The 20247-nt window shown below is 41.0% G+C and overlaps 1 protein-coding gene across 1 annotated transcript; it reads left to right on the top strand.

The window, feature by feature from the left end:
- Window positions 1–8337: 8337 nt before the first annotated feature.
- LOC100756028 (killer cell lectin-like receptor subfamily B member 1F) lies at window positions 8338–20021 on the top strand. The gene is made up of 6 exons (XM_027429814.2): window positions 8338–8422; window positions 14444–14542; window positions 17006–17080; window positions 17605–17759; window positions 18093–18208; window positions 19910–20021. The coding sequence occupies exons 1-6, from the start codon at window positions 8338–8340 to the stop codon at window positions 20019–20021; spliced, it is 642 nt and encodes a 213-aa protein (XP_027285615.1).
- Window positions 20022–20247: the final 226 nt, after the last annotated feature.

The following is a 20247-nucleotide window of genomic DNA, read 5'->3' as shown; positions in this document are numbered from 1 at the left end:
GATCTCCTGAATGGATGCTGGGCATGAGGGAGTAACTGATACTAGCATGTCTTCTGAGTAGCTTTGAAAATGGATCCCTAGATTTTCCTAACAGAAATGCACTGTACCAATTCCTCAGGTTTAACCCATTACTTAAATGAGTTTTGGGTCTCCTGAGAATGGAATGTTACAATAGTCTTTGAGGCCATTGAGCCTATCAGTGCTCTGTTGAGTCCTATTTTCTCCAGGTAAAAGCATGGAATTTGTTTCTGGTCCTATACAGACATGACACACCATTGTGTCTGTTGTGCCCAGACTCTGAACTCCCCAAACTACTAAGAGACCAGAACCAATGCAAAAGCAAATTGGGAGCATGGGGGGGAGGAAGGAGCGAGGTAGGAGGAAGGGGGTGGGGTTGGAGAACATGAGAGATCAGAAAGATCAAGGCAAGAGAAGAATAGAGAAAGAGAGCAAGAAAAGAGATCCCTTAATAGAGGGAGACATTATAGGTTTAAAGAGAAATCTGGCACTAGGGAAATGTCCAGGGATTTACAAGCATGACCTCAACTAAGAATCTAAGCAATAGTAGAGAGGCTGCCTTAGATGCCCTTTCTCTATTATGAGATTGATGACTACTTTAAATGCCATCCTAGAGCCTTCATCCAGTAGGTGATGGAAGCAGAAGCAGGGACTCACAGCTAAGCACTGAGCCGAATTCCTGGAATCCATTTGTAGAGAGGGAGGAACGGTGAGCAAAAGGATCAAGACCATGCTGGGGAAACCCACAGAAACAGCTGACCTTAGCAAGTGAGAGCTCATGGACTCCAGATTGACAGCTGGGGAACCAACATAGCACAGAACTAGGCCCCCTGAACGTGGGTGTCAGTTGGGAGGGCAGGGCAGTCTATGGGACCTCTGGCAGTGGAACCAGTATTTATCCCTAGTACACAGACTTTGGGATCCCATTCCCTATGGAGGGATACTCTCTCCCAGCCTAGATACATGGGGAAGGGCCTAGGTCCTGGCCCAAATTTTGTGACAGACTTTGATGACCCCCCCATGGGAGGCCTCACCTTTCCTGGGGAGTGGGAGAGGGTGGATGGGGGGTTGGTGGAGGGCATGGGAGGGCTGGAGGGAGAGGGAGCTGGGATTGGTATGTAAAGTAAGATTGTTTTAAATTTTAAAATTTTTTTAAAAGGATAAGAAATACAATCAGGGGGAATATTTCAGTCTGTTTCATGATATTGGAAATGGATTTTTTTTAAAAAAATTCCTTTTAAATTGCTTTTAAATGATGCATGGTGTACAGAAAAGATTAATTTCTTCATTTTAATTTTATATTCTGAAATGATAAGTTACCTTATCAGTTCTAATGAGCTTGTTTTCATGTATGTCTGAGACATAGTGAGAGACATGGGGGTTTTCCTCCTTTGAGAGTCATATATACCCACAATGCATTTTGACCATATCCACCCCTCATATCTATTATTCCCCTCCATCCCATCTCAGACCCCTCTAACAGTGAATGGCTTTTTGTTTGTTTTTGTTTTCCTATTTATAAACCATTGAATTCAGTGACTTCTACCTGAATATGCATAGGTGTGAGGCCATCAGAACATGAGCAACCCACCAGTGGCAACACCCACAAAGAAAACTGTCTCTCCCTTTCCTAACAACCATGGACAGCATAACTCCTCAGGAAGCGGTGGGGCCTTGTGAGCCCCTCCCCCAACTATGCTAATTTTATTGTATTTTTGAGGAAATGTCTCTCTGTAGTCTGGTGTCCTGGAACTCACTGTATAGACCAGGCTGGCCTGGAACACACGTAGAACCTCCTGTCTTTGCCTCCCAACTGCTAGGATTAAAGGCATGTGCCAGCTCACCTGATCCATGCTGGAATTTTGACTGGCTTGAGTTTGTTCAGATAACTACAAACGCTGTGAGTGTGTGAGTGCAATGACCATGCCATGTCCAGAAGACAGAATTTTAGGGTATTTTTACATTCTTTTCACCCACTCTTTCCATGATGTTCCCTGTGTGGGAATTAATATAGACACCCATTTAAGGTTGAGCACTCACAGTTACTTATTCTCAGTACTTTGAGCAGTTATACTCTTACTACATTGATCATTGCTGAACACACACACACACACACACACACACACACACACACACACACACACACACACACACACAAACACACACACACACACTAATGCTTCACTGACCAAGGTGGAGAGCATCATCAATCTGTCGGGATAGACCTACATATTAAGAAGGTAGAATGGCAACATGGCCATTTAGCAAAGGAACGACAATAGATTCTTACCTTGGGCCTATGATCTTCATAACCATGTATCTTAGTTATGGTTTTCTGCTGTGAAGAGACACCATGACCATGGCAACTCTTATAAGAAAAAAACATTTAATGGGGAGGGGGACTGGCTTACAGTTTCAGAGGTTCAGTCTATTATCATCATGGCAGGGCAAATGGCAGCCTGTAGGGCAGACACAGTGCTGGCTACATCTTGATCAGAAGGCAACAGGAAATGGATTCAGATACTGGGCAGTATCTTGAGCATAGGAAACCTCAAACCCAGTGACACACTTGCTCCATGAAGGCCAAACCCACTCCAACAAAGCTACACCTCCTAATAGTGCCTTTCCACATGAGCTTATGGGGACCAGTTACATTCAAACTACCACATTTCACTCCCTGGCCCCATATGTTTTTAACAACACTGTAATGCAAAATGCATTTAGTCCAATTTCAAAAGTTTCCATAGTCTATCACAGCCCCAACAGTGTTTAAAACTCCAAAGTTCAAAGTCTGTTTCGAGATTCATGCAATCTTTCAACTGTAATCCCCTTTAAAATAAAAATAAAAAACAGATCACATGCTTCCAACATATAATGTCACAGAATATACACTACCATTCCAAAACAGGGAAGGGAGCATAGTGAGGAAATACTGGACCAAAGCAAGACCAAAACCAGCCGAGCAAAGTCCAAACTCTGCATCTCCATCTTGGATGTTGAAACTATCTTCAGATCTCCAACTTTGCTCAGCTTTGTTGAATACAACACTCATCTTTCTCTTGGGCTGGTTCCACTCCCTTTAGTAGCTTTTCTTGGCAGGTATCCCCTGAATCTGGTATCTCCAACATCTTGGGGTCTTCAAGGCAATCCAGGCTTCAACCTCATAGCTTCAAACAATGTCATCTCTAGGCCTCCATTCAGGGACACATTTGACACATGATTGGCCTTAGAAGCTTTCCTTAGTCTTGGGGGCAATTTCGATAGTCCTTTTAATCTACCCTCATCTCAAGAACCACGTGGCCAAAGCTGCCAAGTTCTGCTGCTTACTGGGCATGGAACATGTGGTGATATTTTGTTTATGGTATAACATATAAAGCTTGCCTGAGTGCAAAGAGTGCAAAGCTAGCCACACTAGCTAGCCATAGAGGCCAGGCAGTGGTGGTTCACACCTTTAATACCAGCACTCAGAAGGCAGAGGCAGATGGATCTCTGTTAGTCCAAGGCCCCCCTGAGCCATAGGAAATTGAGTCAGTCTAAAAGAGAAACAGAGCTCACACAAAGATGGTCTTAGTGCTTGGGATCCCATGGCTTTAATCTCAGCACTAGAGAGGAATATGATGCAGAAGGGGACAGAAACAATGCAGTTTGAGGAGTAGTGCAGTCTGGAGATACAATCCAATGGAGGGTCTGGCCCTTCATTCTGAGCATTGGTAGAAGAGAGAACTCTCTAATGACTGTCTACTTTGTTTTTCTGACCTTCAGTGTTAACCCCAATATCTATCTCTGGGTTTTTATTATTAATACCAACTAGTATTTGTGCTGCAGTCAGGCACATCACAAGAATACCCCAGTGCTTGGTATCAACTTCTGTCTTAGGGTTTCTATTGAGATGAAAAGACACCTTGAGCATAGCAACGTTTTGGGCTGGCTCACTTACAGTTTTAGATGTTCAGTCCATTATCATCGTGGCAGGGAGCATAGCAGTGAGCAGGCAGACATGGTCCTGCCTACATCTTGCTCAGAAGACAACAGGAAATGGACTCAGACACTGGGTAGTATCATTAGCATAAGAAACTTCAAAGCCTGCCCTCACCTTCCCCCACAGTGACACACTTGCTCCAGCGAGGCCAGACCTACTCCAGCAAAGCCCTACCTCCTAATCGCCCCGCTTATTATGAGCTTATGGAAGCAGATTACATTCAAATCACCACACCTGCGGTTTTAATCCATTTACAGCACCAGGCATGAATTCTCTTCAGTAGAGTAGGGGACCTCAAAATTATTCTGAAACCAGTTGTTTTCCCATATAACTTTCATACCAGCATTGCACCAGCAGTGATTTTGCATGGGTAGTTGGTGTTATAGGGCAAGACCTTTGATGACTTCTCCCTCAGCAGCTTGCATAGTGCTATCTAGGATTATGAAAGCTTACCCAAACTTGGAAGTTTTCTGGTCACTTACAGATTACAGATTACATCATTCTCATTGGTTTTAATAATAAAAATCTGCAGCTAGATATGGGGCAAGTGCTGAAAGATTGAAGAGAGAAAAAAGGAAGCCACAGCCAACTCTTACCTTGCTATTTCCTCAGCTGAAAAGGCCAAATTCCTGTCTCCTCCTGTCTCCTCCTCTCTGCCCACGCGTATCACTTCCTATCTGTACAGATCTCCAGACCCCTATGTTTAATTAGTGGCTAGCTCTACTCTATGACCTTCAGGCAAGCTTTATTTGTTAGAATATAATCAAGACATTATCACAACAAATTATTTTGTTTATGTCGTAACCATGTGGTATCTTTAGCAATAGGGTCTTACCTCATAGTAATTTTGGACAATTAAGAAAAATGACAGCCGGGCGTTGGTGGCGCACACCTTTAATCCCAGCACTCAGGAGGCAGAGGCAGGTGGATCTCTGTGAGTTTGAGGCCAGCCTGGTCTCCAGAGAGAGTGCCAGGATAGGCTCCAAAGCTACACAGAGAAACCCTGTCTCGAAAAACCAAAAAAAAAAAAAAAAAAAAAAAAGAAAAGAAAAGAAAAATGACAATGTCTTGTGTTGTTTTGGGGACCTCTGGGGTCTCCCTGACCAAGAACTTGTAGATAATCCATGCCTGGCACTGAGATGTTTTTTAATAGCCCATGTTTAATAGCAGGGTTACTCAGTTCAAATTCCTTTAAAAAATATCAAGTTTAAATTGACTACTGTTTTAGTTAGAGTTTACTAGTGCTGTTAAGAGACACCATGACCATGGCAACTCTTAAAGAAGACATTTAATTGAGGGTGGCTTGATTATAGTTTCACAGGTTCAGTGTATTATACTAATAAAGAGGAGCATGGCAGCATGCAGGCAGACACGGTGCTGGAGCCAAGAGTGCTACATTTTGCAGGTAAAAGGAAGTCAACTGACAAGATTTAAACCTCAAAGCCTGGCCCCACAATGGCACACTTCCTCCATCAAGGACATACACACTCCAACAAAGACGAATCTCCTAATAGTGCCACTCCCTCTGAAATTATGAGATTATGGGGGCCAATTATGTTCAAACTATCACACTTACAAATTATTGGGTTTCAATAGGGTTTCTCATACATTCTTAGTTTTATTTAATCCATTCTATACCCCTTCTCCTCTCCTCCAGCCCTCTAGCCCCATCCTTGCTTAAACAAACATATTTTTCAGTTATTTTATTTTTATTCCAGAATTTGTGTGATTCTATTTACAGTTTATACATCTTCATTGGTATAATTAATCCATGAATTGCTTTCCTAGAGTTGTTTCTTTGTGGCGTCAATAAACATCTCTGTGACAACTTTTAAAGACAGTGTGTCTAGGAACTGGAGAGATGGGTCAGTAGGTTAATAGCTTCCATATAGGCAGTAAGATCAGACTTCAGAACCCAGTACCTATGCAAATAACTGGGAGGTATGGCAGCCTACCTATAACCCCAGTGCTTGTAAGGTGGAGATTGGAGACCACTGGAACAAGCTCACTAACCAGAATAATTGCATAAGTGGGTTTCTGCACTTGTTGAGAGATGCTGACTCAGTATGTTAAGTAGAGCATGATCAAAGACACCTGATATCAAACTTCTTTGCCTCCACATGTACATACATGTACTACAGATGTGCACCTGTACACATGTGAACATACATACATACATATATACATACATACATACATACCATGTGCACATGCAAAAGCAGAAATAAAATTACATCATAAGTAGTTTATACATCTGTGATGCTTTAGTTTAAGAAGTACTCTTTTCCTTTCTTTTGTTGGACCATATTTTGCTACTTATTTTTTTTTTCTGTGTTTGGGGCATCTGAAAAAAACCAGTCCCAACTCTGTTAGTTTTGGACTCTTCATCTGAGCTAATTATTTTTTTATCAATTTGAGGTTATTGTATTTCTCCACACTATGTTCTTGCTTCCCTCTCTTTGAACTGCCTACTCATGAACTGTGTGTCCCACACACTGATTTCCTCTATTATCCACGGGCTCTCAACTGGTGACATGTCCATTGGCAATTCAAGTATGGCAAGACAGAAACAGTTCTTAGGTATCTAAAACAAACCATAAAATTTCTTTCCTGCCCATTGTTTTGCTTCATTGAAAAGAAGGAGGCTGTCTATGGAGACCCTGACTAACAGAATCTGTTTTTCAGTGACAGGGTCCTGAGCAGAAAGGTTTGGGAGATCAGAGATAAAGAGGATCGAACTAGTGAACCTGGGATGTCTTGCAGAAGCTGTGTCTTATTCCAAGCTAGTTTATTAAGAAATTGTAGTAACCCTTCTTTGTTTGTGCCCCACATTGTGCCCTTCACTGTGGGTCTTCATTTGGATCCAACCCACTTACTCGGTTCGTATCTGAGATGGGAGTGTCGATTGAGAAATGGCAGATAAAGATACTAAAGAAAGGACAGAGACACAGATTAGAGTCAGGAGAGCAATCCAGTGAATACTGAATGCACCAAGTTTATTCTTTCAACATTCATATATAACCCAACCAAAAAGGGGAAGACTTCTTTATCATGATATAAGTAAAATACATACTTTCTTTCTTAATTTTCCAAACATTTTGTAACCACGCCTTCGACTAAATCTCTCATGCAGGTACCCATAAAACAGTTGGAGTAGATAGACTTTTACCTTGGTGCCATAGCAAAAGGCTTTGGCTTTGGGTTAAAAGGCATGACCATTTTTCAGAGGGCCTGGTTTTAGCCTGATGAAACACATCTTTAAGTCTAAATTCACTGAACCAAAGAGGTTGAGCAAGTGGAGGAGAAGGGAGTTGCACACACTTGTGGGTTCATACCCTCTTTAATGTTAACCTGTTTCAGACAGGAAGGAGTTGGCTTTCAGCAGAGTTTCGTCATATGTGGCTGGATGTAGTACAGTAATGCTGAAAAAAACCTCTATGTAGTCTTAAAAGCCAGAACCAGTAAAATCCACAGAAATTTAAGAACTCCTGAAAACTGTAGTCATTGCTCTCTCAGTTTATCAAAATTGCATTTATCAGTGCTAAAACTCTGAATCTACCAAGTCAGGGTAAGACAGTTTTTCCATTTCCCTGATTCTGAGATCGTCCATCTGATTTTCTTCTTCTTTTCCACCTGTGTCATGAGAATTTCTGACTTGGAAATTGTAGTAGTTGGGCTAAGGAGTTAGCACATCCCACAAACCTAAGTCCTCCACTCTCTGTAGCTCTGAGAGAAGTCCTTAACTCAGGTGAACATTGCTATACCTGCATGGACTTTCCAGACAATGCTGAAAGACATGGTGGCTCCCTCCTTACTACTGTTCCTATTGTGTCAGTCATATTTTTCTTTTGCTAATTATTAGTTTTTCAAAATCCACATTCATATTTTCATTTCTACATTTTACAGCTTCCTTCAGAGCATGAGTGTTTTAGGAGGATTTTTATAGCTTCAGTTCATGTTAAATAGCACCAGGGACTTTCGCATATTTCTATTTTCACAACACAGCACAGAATATTTCCTTTGAGTGTGGTGGGGAGGAGTCCTCAGATTTTAATTCAGTATTGATTGCTTTGTTTACCTGTGCTGTGAAAAAGTAACTCAAAACAGATGGTTAAAGGAAGAAGAACAAAAAGCTCAGAGTAGATCACATGTTACATCTTCTGTTTGAAAGATAAGAATGTGGAAACTGTGTGGTCATGGTGGATACCATGTTCAGTACCTGTGGTAAAACCTTAACTCCAAGTGTGGGTGGGTGTGGTCATGGAGAACAATGTTCATAGCAGCTTTCCTTTCGCCCCACAGAGCCTGTCACTGTTCATAGTTCACATCTTGTATCTACAATGGACTCTTCAAGAGTCTATGGCAATGTAAAGACATTTAGGACCCCAGAGTATAAACCTGAATCACCCTCATCTCTTCCCTCAGGTAAGTGACTTTATTTCTCATTTTGGCATTTGACTAATTTCTACAGTTAGGATCCCCCATTATATTTCAGTTTTTAAAAATAATTTACTAACTCCTTTAAATTTCATTTTACATTCCAACTACAGTTCTCCCTCACTCCCCTCTTTCCACTCTTCTTTCCCTTCCCAAGTCCATCCCCAGTCTACTCCTCCTCATGGGTAAGGGCTCCCATGAGGAGTTAACAAAGTGTGATACAATTGGTTGTGGCAGGACCAGGCTCCTCTCCCATGCATTAGGACTGAGCATGGCATCCAACCATAGGGAATGGGCTCCAACAAGTTAGTTCATGTACCAGATTATATTGTGGTCCTACTACCACCAAGCGTGTCATCTTACCCTAAGAATGGGCTTTAACAAGTTAGCTCATGTACCAGGTTTGTATTGTGGTCTTATTTCCAGGGGCCCCTGTGATAGTTCAAGCTTCACAACTGTCTCTCCCATATGGAGGGCCTAGTTCAGTCCCCTGGATTGTCTATTGTTATAGGTCTAGAGTTCATGAGTTTCTGAGAGCTTGGTTGAAACATGAACAGAGCGTGTCCCATTCAGTTTCAGTTCTTCCACAGTTCTACAGATCTGTCTCTGTAGATTTCTCCATCATGATCTTGACCTCCCTGCTCATATATTTCCTCCACCCTCTCTTCAGTTGGGTTCCTGGAGCTCTGCCTGGTGCTTGGTTGTGAATCTCCACATTTGGTTCCATCAATTATTGGATGAGGGTTCTATGATGATAGGTGGGGTATTCAGCAATCTGATTGCAGGGTCATGTCAGTTTGGGCATCCTCTCCACTATTGCTAGGAGTCTTAGCTGGGGTCATCCTTGTGGATTCTGTTTTTTGTTTGTTTGTTTGTTTGTTTGTTTGTTTTCAAGACAGGGTTTCTCTGTATTGCTTTGGAGCCTGTCCAGGAACTCACTCTGTAGACCAGACTGTCTTTGAACTCACAGAAATCCATCTGCCTCTGCTCCTGAGTGCTGGGATTGAAGGCGTGCACCACCAATGCCTGGCTTTTTTTTTTTGTTTTGGCCTTGTGGATTTTTTGGAGTTACCCTAGCACTAGGTTTCTCCCCAATGCCATAGTGGCTCTCTATTAAGATATCTCTTTTATTGCTCTTCCATTGCATCCCCCAACCATCCCATTCACTCCTGCTCTCATCCACCCTCCCCTTAACACCCACACCCCAAATTTACTCAGTAGATCTCATCTAATTACCTTTCCCAGGTTGATCCATGTGTCCCTCTTAGGATCCCCCTTCTCTGTGGGTTGTAGTCTGGTTATCCCTTGCTTTACAGCTAACATCCACTTAAGAGTGAATACATACTGTCTTTGTCTTTCTGAGTCTGGGTTACCTCACTCAGGATGTTTTTTATAGTTCTATCCATTTGCCTGCAAACTTCATGAGGCCATCATTTATTACATCTGAGTAGTAATCCATTGTGTAAATGTACCATATTTTCTTTATCCATTCTTCTGTTAAGGGGCATCTAGGTTGTTTCCAGTTTCTGGTTATTATGAATAAAGCTGCTATGGGCATTGTTGAACAAGTGTCCCCCTGGTACACTTGAGCATACTTTGGCTAAATGCCCAAGAGTGATATATCTGGGTCTTGAGGTAGATTGATTCCCAATTTTCTGAGAAACTTCCATACTGATTTCTAAAGCACTACTCTAGATGATGAGCTTGCAGCTATAAACAAATGGGACTATCCTTTCCCTTGTAGAGTTTATATAACTGTCAGTGTGCAGTCAGTGACATATGAACACTTGTCTCGGAGACTGTGTGATATTAAATGCCAGAAAGAAAAAAAAAACATTTAAATGGAAATTAAGATTTTTGTTTAGAGATGGCATTACATCAAGCAGAGTGACCATGGCAGGCCTTCATGTGAGATGATGCTAGAGTCAAGTTCTGGATGTTGTTAGGGACTGAGGCTGAGTATCTGAAAGGTGAGTCCTCTAGGATGCTGGACCAGTAAATGCCTGATGTTGTACGGGAACCTGCATGCCTGGTGCAGTGTGGAGATCGAGTCAGGATGAATGATGACAGATGGAAAGTCCTTTGGAAGACATTCCATTGGTCCAGATCAGCTTGAGGGGAAAGCCATTGATAGGATTTCAGTAGTGAGGATACCTTAGCATTCTGTGGATACCAAATAATTCCTGAAGAAGATACTTCTATAAAACTAATGTTCATGTGGCCTCTTCAGTGATTGGTGGCTGTTCTCTTCAATATAAGCTCATACTGAACAGTCCCAATGAGCCCATCTTCCAGGACAGGATACCTGTGCAGTTTCTTACATCGTAGGGATAAGAAACAGTGATCTCTAAAGTCATTAAAATAACTTGTATTTAGTTAAACAAAACCAAACCAAAACAAAAACAACAACACAAAACAAAAACATTTTCAGGGAAAAGGAAATAAAGAAAGCAAGAGAGAAGGAAGGAAGGAAAGAAATAATGAAAAATAAGAAGAAAGAAGGAAAGAAAGTAAAGAAGGAAAAAAGAAAAGTGCTGTGTATTAAACAGTGTTTTATATACTGCTTTGGAAATTATAATAATTGTTTTCATAAATACTCAAAGTTTATAAAATAGATTTTGTCCAGACATTTCACAGGTGCCATTTATGGTTTATAAAGATCAAACACATTGTCCCAATTGTTGTGGAATATTTATGAACATTGTAAAGATAGTCTCTGCTTAAGGTGCTTTCTGATTAGTTTAATAAAGACAGGAATGGACTTAGCTAGTCAGGAAGATGTTAAGTGGGACTTCCGGGGATAGAGTGGACTTGGAAAAGAAGAAGGGCAGAGTTACCAGCCTGAAAGAGAGGAAAAAAGAGGTGCAAGATGAAGGAGAGGTAAAGAGCCATGAAGCAAAATGTAGATTAATATAAATGGTTTAATTTAAATTATAAGAGCTAGCTAGGAAGAAGCCTAAACTATAGACCAAGCTTTCATAAGAAAAGTAAGTCTCCATGTCACTTTTTGTGAGCTGGTGGCTGAAAGAAAAATCTGTTTACACCCAATATTATATTGTATTGCATTATTTTATGTGATATTATGATAATTTGAAATGGCAGTGTTCTGAATACTAGACTTCTATAAAAATCATCAAAATTGTGTCTTTGTGTGGCTTCCTCTATGTTAGAGAAGTTGGATTTTCAAGGGTGGAAAGAGTGAGAAAAGATAGAAATATGAATTAACGCACATATACACAACAGCAAACATGTCTCAGTAGGTTTATTTAATGGGCTTAGTCACTCTGTGTCATGCTAGTATTCAAGACAAGTTCTCAGCTATTTTAAATGCAGTTGTCTCCTCATATTTGGAGTAGCTCTTCTCCTTGTCCAGTAACACGACATGATCTACACTGCAGGAATGACAGTTCAGGGTCTCATTCCTCAAGTCCAATGCCTGTGTGTTTCCTTCCATGACAGTCTACTGTCATCTCTGACCACACAGCATTGCTCACTGTCCACAGAAGGTTGCTCATAAAAATCTGCACACAATAGACCAAATCTCTTCTATAAAATGTGGTGTCTACACAGGATTTGTGTGTGTTTCACTGTGTGCGTCAGATAATCTCCAGACTAACTACAGTGTTTAAGATGATCTCCCCCAAATGATGTGACAGATTTGATGATCCCCCATGGGAGGCCTCACCCTCCCTGGGGAGTGGATGGGGGTCAGTGGGTGGCATGGAAGAATGGGAGGGAGAAGGAACTGGGATTGATATGTGAAATTAGATTGTTCCTAAATTAAATAAATAAATTTAAAAAATGATCTCAATGCCATACAAATAGCTTTTATAAGTATTTATTTAAAGAATAATGATTCACAAAGTCTGTATGCATTTAATGGATGTAACTTTTTTATTTGTGAAAATTTTTACCCAGCAGTGAATTGTGCCTAGAGATATGGGTGGTCCTTATGACTAAGGAGAGCTGTCTTCTATCTCTGGGAACATTTCTACTCTTTGTGTCTCTCTTCATTTTTTTCCCTCAAGAACATTTTAAAATTAGTTGACTTACTAAATGATTGTTTGTCAGCGTCTTAACACTGGTCTACAGACCTGAGACTGCTGCTGTTTGTCTGCTGTTGGAATCATTCAATTCAGCCACCAAATATAATGTAAAAATGTAGAAAAATTAGAAATAGGCACAGAATATTTGAGACCACATAACAAGAATAAAAGAAACACACACACACACACACACACACACACACACACACACACAAGCACTTCTGGTTTATAATTTTAACATGATGTTTTTCTGTTATCTTAGTGGCTCTACATGACTCTGCTGGTATTTTAACTATCATCTAAAGTCCCATGGTCCCTCAGTCAGTGCCTCACTGTCATGGCCTAGTGGACCTTCCAGCTTTGGCCCTGGCTCTGCTCTGGCCACTATATGTAGGTTTAAATTAAGTCTCTATCAGTCTATTTATCAGTAAGACTCAGGAATCAAAGGCTAGGGCAAACCCTGCTATCTCAGAGAGGTTGATTAGCTACTATCTGACCATGCTTTGTGGCCAGAGATACTGCAAGAGACACATCTCTCCCCTCATCCCAGGACCAAAAGGAATGGCCAAACTTAAGTCCCTGCCCTTTCTTTTCTGTGCATTCACTCTTTGCAAATTGCTGACTTCTCTGTAGCCAATTTTGGTCACCTAGTCACTGGCTCCACCCCCTGATTCAAGGTTAAGCTTTATTGGCAAGACTCGGAGAGTGTCAGAGTGTGATTAAAATATCTCACAACATTAACATGTAACTCAAAGCATGCTATAAGTAATAACAGGAAATATTTAGAAGCAGTGAGAAGCTAAGAAAAACAGGAATAAACCTGTATCTGTAGAAGTTAAGAAATCCTAGTCATGTATGGTGGGCACAGCTATAATTCCAGTACTTGAGAAGTGGAGATAGGAGCACCAGGAGTTCAAAGTCATTTCAACCACAGGAAGTTTTTGAGTAGCTTAAGCTACAGGCAACCCAATCTTAGTTAATTATCACCAGAAAATTTTCCACCAAATTGTGCTGTGCTTAAATATGCCTAAAATAAACTAGTTGGGGTCAGATTCCAGAAGTTTGAATCAACAACACTGGCTAATTTGTCACGTTGAATTGAAGTGTCTTCTTGCCTCCAGTGTACAGTTACACTGCTAGCCATGTTGGCCACAGAGACTCCCCCAATGCTACACCACAGTGTCCCTTATTTACCATAAACATACTGTATGTCATGTTACAGCACAGTGCCCTTTATGTGTTATAGACATAATGTATGTCTTGTTAAAGCACAGTACTCCTTGTCTGCCATTTCAGTGTCTGTATCTTCTGTTGCTTGTATTCAAAGGTTGTCTTAAAGTACCAATTAGAAAATTATAGGATTAAGTAACTCAATATTTTAAGCTGGACACTGCTCTGAGCAGCAATGATGAGGTTCCACAGTAGATCAAGAGTGAATCTCTAGTCATCAGTACTTGTAATACTCACTCACTCAGTGACGGCCCCACATTTCAAAAGCAGAGATAGCAACAGTCCAGTCATTTCAAAGAGAAGCCATGATGTATTTCTCCAAAAGGTGATAGTACAAAGTACTCCATTTAGATAAAAAAAAAATTGTTTATACAATCACACATAAAATTGTGAAAGCTATAGTCACCAGATGTAGTATGGACTTAGTTAAGATGGAAAACTGTGTGTGTGTATGTGTGTGTGCGCGCGCGCGTGTGTGCGTGTGTGCGTGTGTGTGTGTGTGTGTGTGTGTGTGTGTGTGTGTGTGTGCGCGCGCGTGTGCACGCGGGAGTGCCTGTTTGTAAAAGAGTGCACAGTGTATGGAGCATTATCTTCAGTTTCAGTCAGTCCACTAGGAGTGTTGGAAAGAGGTCTTGTAGTTAAGGGAGATCTTATGTGGTAACAAAACCACTTCTGACTTTTATCTCAGATGTACTCAAGTGGATTTAACAAGTGTATTCTTTGTACTTTTTAGGTGCCTGTCGGTGCCCACACTGGCATCAGTTGGCTCTGAAACTCCGCTGTGCTGGGCTGATCCTTCTTTTCTTGAGCCTTATTGGCCTCAGTGTCTTAGGTAAGTGAGACAATTGTTTTTGCTTCATAATTTCCCACAAACACATTACTCCTCTTCAGAGTATTTGGATACCTTGAGCCTAGGGGAAGGCCAATGAGAATGTTACAGGACAACATCCCTTGTCCACTATGAAGACTTCATAATTCTTCCATACTTCTAAACTTTTTTGATAAACATTTTAAGGTATGTCATATTTATGTCTAAAACTGTAGAAAAATGTCACAAATTTGACAAAAAATATGACAAAAAATGGGAAAACTAGAAGACTCCTATATTTATCTTATTACATGTCTTCTAAACCTTTTTGGGATGGGTGTGATTAAATATGAGTAAGCTCAGGTGTGACTGTGAGCAAACTGAGGGTTTCAGCAACACCCACAGATCGACTTGTCAATCAGATCATATGCAACCACAGAGCTGTTTGAATCCATATGTTCTGTGCTTTTCTTGCTCGTATATCCTGTTTCCAAATTTTCCCCTTAATCCAGTTTGCTGTTATTTTTATCCCGAGTCGGGTTTTTGTTTGAAATAACTTGATTTCCTGAAGTGAGAAATATTGTTTTATCTACAGCACAGTGGCTGCCCCTGAATTCCCCAGTGCCTCAGCTGCTGACTACTCCTCCACAGTCAGTCACTCGTTGTTGTTGAGGCCTGGGGGAGCCTTCATGTCCCACTGCCCACCTCTGCTACTGCCCCAGCCACCTCCTCGTAGAGAGGCAAATGTTACTTTTGACTAAGTTTCTACTTTTTTATTTAACCTATAAGGACCCGGGAGCCAGATGCTGGGGTGAAACCTGCTAGCTCAGAGAGGCAGAGAAAGCAGCTGTCTCACCACTCTTTCTCTTTCTTTTGTTTTGGAGTATTCCTTTACATTGTAAGAAAATGTGCCATTGTTATTGGTTTAATAAAGAGCTGAATGGCAAATAGCTAGGCTGGAAGAGACTAGTTGGGACTTCTGGGAACAGAGAGGTCCCAGGGGGAAGAAGGCAGACAGAGTCACCAGCCAGATACAGAAGCAGGGTGTGCAATACTGAGTAGAGGTAACCGAGCCACATCAAATAATGATTTAAAAATATGGGTTAATTTAAATTATAAATACTAGCTAGGAACAAGCCTAAGCTAAGGCTGAGGTTTCATAATTTAAAATAAGTCTCTATGTCATTATTTGTGAGCTAGAAGCCTCATGAGATAGCCTGCTACACATGGTACTCAACACCCAGCCATGTATGTCCACATAAGGCCTGAGAAAGCTTAAAAAATATTCAGAACATGGAGTCAAATGTGGCTTCCTGGTGACCATGGTCTCTTGGGTAGGCTTGGCACCATACAAAGACATGGCCATTGGCTGATGCCTGCAGGCTGGAGTCAGCTGCCAGCACCATGTCCTAGCACCATGCACTAAGCTGAGCAGTGTGGCAGCTAACCATAGCCGTTTAAGATTTGTCCCACACAGTCAGAAAATGCTGCAGGTGCTTAGTAAAGTCAGGTGAAGAGACAGAAAACCTATATAAAGGTACATTATGTTTAAACACATGCATGGCTGCTGAAGGAAGAAAATAAAATGGGTATAGACAGTCATAAAAACTTAGTTTAAAAATATCTTTATAAAAGGAGTAACACACACACACACACACACACACACACACACACACACACACACACACACACACACGTCATGTAAGGATGAAAAATATAACAGGGTGTCTGGATGACCCCACCCCCTAACGATAGGTGGGGCACGCAGGGAAAACATGCTATGTCATCACCACGTCACCTGCCACACATAACGGCCTGCGTGAGGACTCTGCGCTTGTGTGAAACCTCAGTGCACATGCGCAGTCTTCCCTTTAAAAGTTCCAGTGTCCCCCCCTCCACCTTCTCTCTCTCTGTCTCCTGACAATCCAACCCCATCCTGCCCCTCTTCCTGTCAATAAACTCCACGTGGGTTGTTCATCTGTAGCTTTCCTTTCTTTACACCCGCAGCTGCAGCGTAAAAGAATAACAAAGGTAACTGAGCCATGTAAAAGAACATAGATTAAAAGGTACGGGTTAATTTAAGTTATAAGAACTAGTTAGGAACAAGCCTAAGATAAGGCTGAGCTTTCATAATTAATAAGAAGTCTCTATGTCATTATTTGTGTGCTCTCAGACCAAAGAAAAAGCCCGCTGCAGCTGTTGTACTAGAAATAGTTTCTTCTACACCATCTTTAACAAAATTTCCTCTGACCAAAAGTCTCCCCCTTCTACTTCCTGCGCCCCTCTCTCTCCAAACTCTTGACTTTCCCTCACTCTATGGTTATTTCCAGTCAACTGGTTACTTGCTCCATCTCTTGATCTAGGGTTCATTTTATCTAAATAATGCAATCGTGGGGTTCACAGTATGATCAAATATCCTGCAACAGAGATACACATTTCATCATTTGTGTCATCATTTGATTCTCTGTGTGTTTTCTTTTTTACTAGTGCGATTCTTAGTGCAAAACCCACCAATAGCAAAATACTGTGTGTCTACTCAAGAGAACAGAACTGAACCAACAGGTAATTGTGTGGCTTGAATTTCCTGAAAATAAGAGGTGATTTTTGATGTGTACTGTGAGTTACCTCAGTCAATGTTCAAATATCCCTCCATGAAGACACCAGGTAACCATGGTTTTGACTGAGAAAACAGGCATAAACTGTTAAGAAGTCATGGAGAGTCATACAGTTTATGATTGTTGGTGCTGGAAACTTCACTGAAGCTGTGTAACCTTGAAGTCTATGATTTAGGCACCTGGCCATGTTGCCTCAGGCTGCTGGTGCAAGTGATCCTTCATAGGCAAATAATAAGTTAAGAAGTTGAATGTTTGGTTATTTTAATGAACATGTTGAATATTTTACTTTGTCTGAAGCTAATTAATAAAAACAAAATATAAAATGAATCCTTTGTCATTAATTAGGATTCCTTGACACATGCCATCATTAACATTGTTCCAGCATGCTCTAATGAAGCAGCTACTGTGTGGAGTTGATTGTGTTGCAGCAGGAACAGGGCAGAAATAAACAAGTCTTCTTTCTTACTCTAGGGGGATCAACCATGCTAATGTGTCCAAGAGATTGGCATTCATACCGCGATAAATGCTTATTTATTTCTCAATCTTCTGGACCTTGGTCTGAAGGTCTAACTGACTGCTCTGTGAAAGAAGCCACTTTGCTGTTCATTGAAGATGAAGAAGAATTGGTAAATGGTTAAATAAAATTGCTCACTTAGAACATAACAATTGCTTGATGCTGTGTTGATGTGTCTGCTGAAGAAGTAGAGATGTGGATTTTAAACAGCTCATTATCTAAGAAGTTGATTGGATTTATGAGTTGCTAACTGAAAATAATGCAATGAATCAATTAAAAGTAGAAACATATAGAGAATAATTTCACAAAGAAGACATAGTTATGATGGTGGGGAGCTAGGAAGGAGTTCAGACAGCAGTAACAGTGTTTTACAAGTTTAATAGAAGAAAGTAAGTCATGAATAAAAGGATCGAAGATTAAGTCTCCCACTATGTTTTGATTATAGAAATTCATTCAGGATTTATTAAAGAGCAAAGAGTATCAATTTTTTATTGGACTAAATTATGTACCAGCAAAGAAGATGTGGAAGTGGATCAATGGCTCTATTTTAAACCCTGATCTGTGAGTATTAAATGAGCTAATTTAAATATTCAATTCACATACCTATTACTGAAAATTTCACACATAGTAAGGTTTGATTTTTCCTGTGTGTGTGTGTGTGTGTGTGTGTTTGCGTGTGTATAATTGTACTATAATGTAAAATGCTTACACAATTTTGATTCACAGTAAAAATATGATGACAAGTGAAGAAATCCATGTTGGGCAGAGGATTTAGCTCAGCTGCTGTGATTTCACTTTTGGATACAGGGATGCTGTGGCTAGAGATCAGTGACCAGGTCCATTTAGAGGCCATCCTGTTACAACATAAAGAGAGTCAGTCAAACCTGCTTTTGTTTGAACTGGACTGAGAAAATGGCTCTTGGTAAAAGCTGTGGCTGTGTAAACATCACAGTGTGAGTTCATTCTGCAGAGCCCTTATAAAAAGTCAGATTCAGAAGTCCACATGTGTATCACAGCACTCCTGCAGAGACACAGGAGGAGGGGACAGGAGAGTCACCTAGAAGTCCACATGTGTATCACAGCACTCCTGCAGAGAGACAGGAGGAGGGGACAGGAGAGTCACCCAGAAGTCCACATGTGTATCCCAGCACTCCTGCAGAGAGATGGGAAGTGGGGACAGGAGAGTCACCCAGAAGCACCTGGGCCAGTGAGTCTGGAATCCACAGCACAGTGACAGAAACAAGGTAGAAAGGGAGGCTCCCCACCCTCCCCCCACCTGCCGCCCCAAATTGTTCTCTGACTTCTACATAAGCCCTGACTCTTTCTCACCCCATCTCTTCTCTAACTCAACCCCCTGAACCCTTGTTTTCAGGCAAGGAAAACAAGGGGAAAGTAAAATTTTGCAAGCAGGGATGTTTTGGAAATTAAACGGGCTGTTAGACTCCTCACTGAATGTCTGGCTAGGGAGGTCCTGGGAATCCGTCAAGGGCTTTTTGAAAAGAAGTCATTGATTTGAGCAGATTGGCTTGAAGATTGAAGAAAGAAGCGAAGGGATGAAAAGAAATGTAGGGACATTTACAGAAGTCGAGCTGAGGGAAATAGTTTGATTAGCTCTAGGGTTTATGGAGCAACTACCATGTGTAACTCTTGTAGTGCATTAATGTATATCTCAATGCCTTCCCTAAGCAGTAGTTGGTTATAACCTATTTGATTAATGAAATTGAAGCTCAGCACAATGAAGATACTTTCCACATGATCACATGACATGTTAGTATTCCACATGATCACATGACATGTTAGTATTCCACATGATCACATGACATGTTAGTATTCCACATGATCACATGACATGTTAGTATTCCACATGATCACATGACATGTTAGTATTCCACATGATCACATGACATGTTAGTATTCCACATGATCACATGACATGTTAGTATTCCACATGATCACAGGACAGGCTAGTGGTTGATCTAGGAGTTTTCATGACAGATTCTCACACCTTCTCCTTTTCATGCATCATGATAAAGATGCCCGATGGACTAATTCTTCTCCAATGAAACTGCAACTGAAAGTTCTAGAGGTTTCTATTGGCAGTATCTTTAATGTTTATATGTGTGTATAATGTTTGTTATTGTGTGCTTACTATGATGCTTAAACACTATGTAATCTGCAGCATCCTTAAATATCCAAAAATGGCTGATGTGATCATTGTTAGAAAATCCTAAAGATTAGGAGCAGCTATTCTTTGCTCTTCAGATTACAGGTCACTGGCAAGGCCAAAGAAGACAGCTGTGGTGTCATCTCAAAGACAGAAGTGTTTTCTGAAACCTGTTTTGCAGACAACCGCTGGATCTGCCAAAAGAAGTAAAACATGTCTGAAATCCTGTGTCCTGACTCCTGACTGCAAATCTCATTTGTATTGCTTTACCTTCCACAGCAGATGTCTGCATTGCACTGTCAAGGCTGTCGGCCCTTCCAGCACAGTTAGTGGCACAAAACATGGACCTCTGTGACTTGCAGATGCTCACTTCCAATGTCTTATTCTGTAAATGTAAATGTACACAGACACAGATGTGCTATCCGAAGAGGGGTGC

Source organism: Cricetulus griseus, chromosome 8 (assembly GCF_003668045.3).
Source record: "Cricetulus griseus strain 17A/GY chromosome 8, alternate assembly CriGri-PICRH-1.0, whole genome shotgun sequence".
NCBI lineage: Eukaryota > Metazoa > Chordata > Mammalia > Rodentia > Cricetidae > Cricetulus > Cricetulus griseus.
The sequence above is the reverse complement of the archived record's forward strand: the minus strand, read 5'-3'. Positions and strand labels throughout refer to the sequence as shown.

Excerpts from the sequence above, each read along its gene's own strand:
- LOC100756028 (XM_027429814.2), top strand. The coding sequence starts at position 8,338 with ATGGACTCTTCAAGAGTCTATGGCAATGTAAAGACATTTAGGACCCCA. Across the intron at positions 8,423-14,443 it reads ACCCTCATCTCTTCCCTCAG|GTGCCTGTCGGTGCCCACAC; the intron begins GTAAGTGACTTT and ends TGTACTTTTTAG. Across the intron at positions 14,543-17,005 it reads TATTGGCCTCAGTGTCTTAG|TGCGATTCTTAGTGCAAAAC; the intron begins GTAAGTGAGACA and ends CTTTTTTACTAG.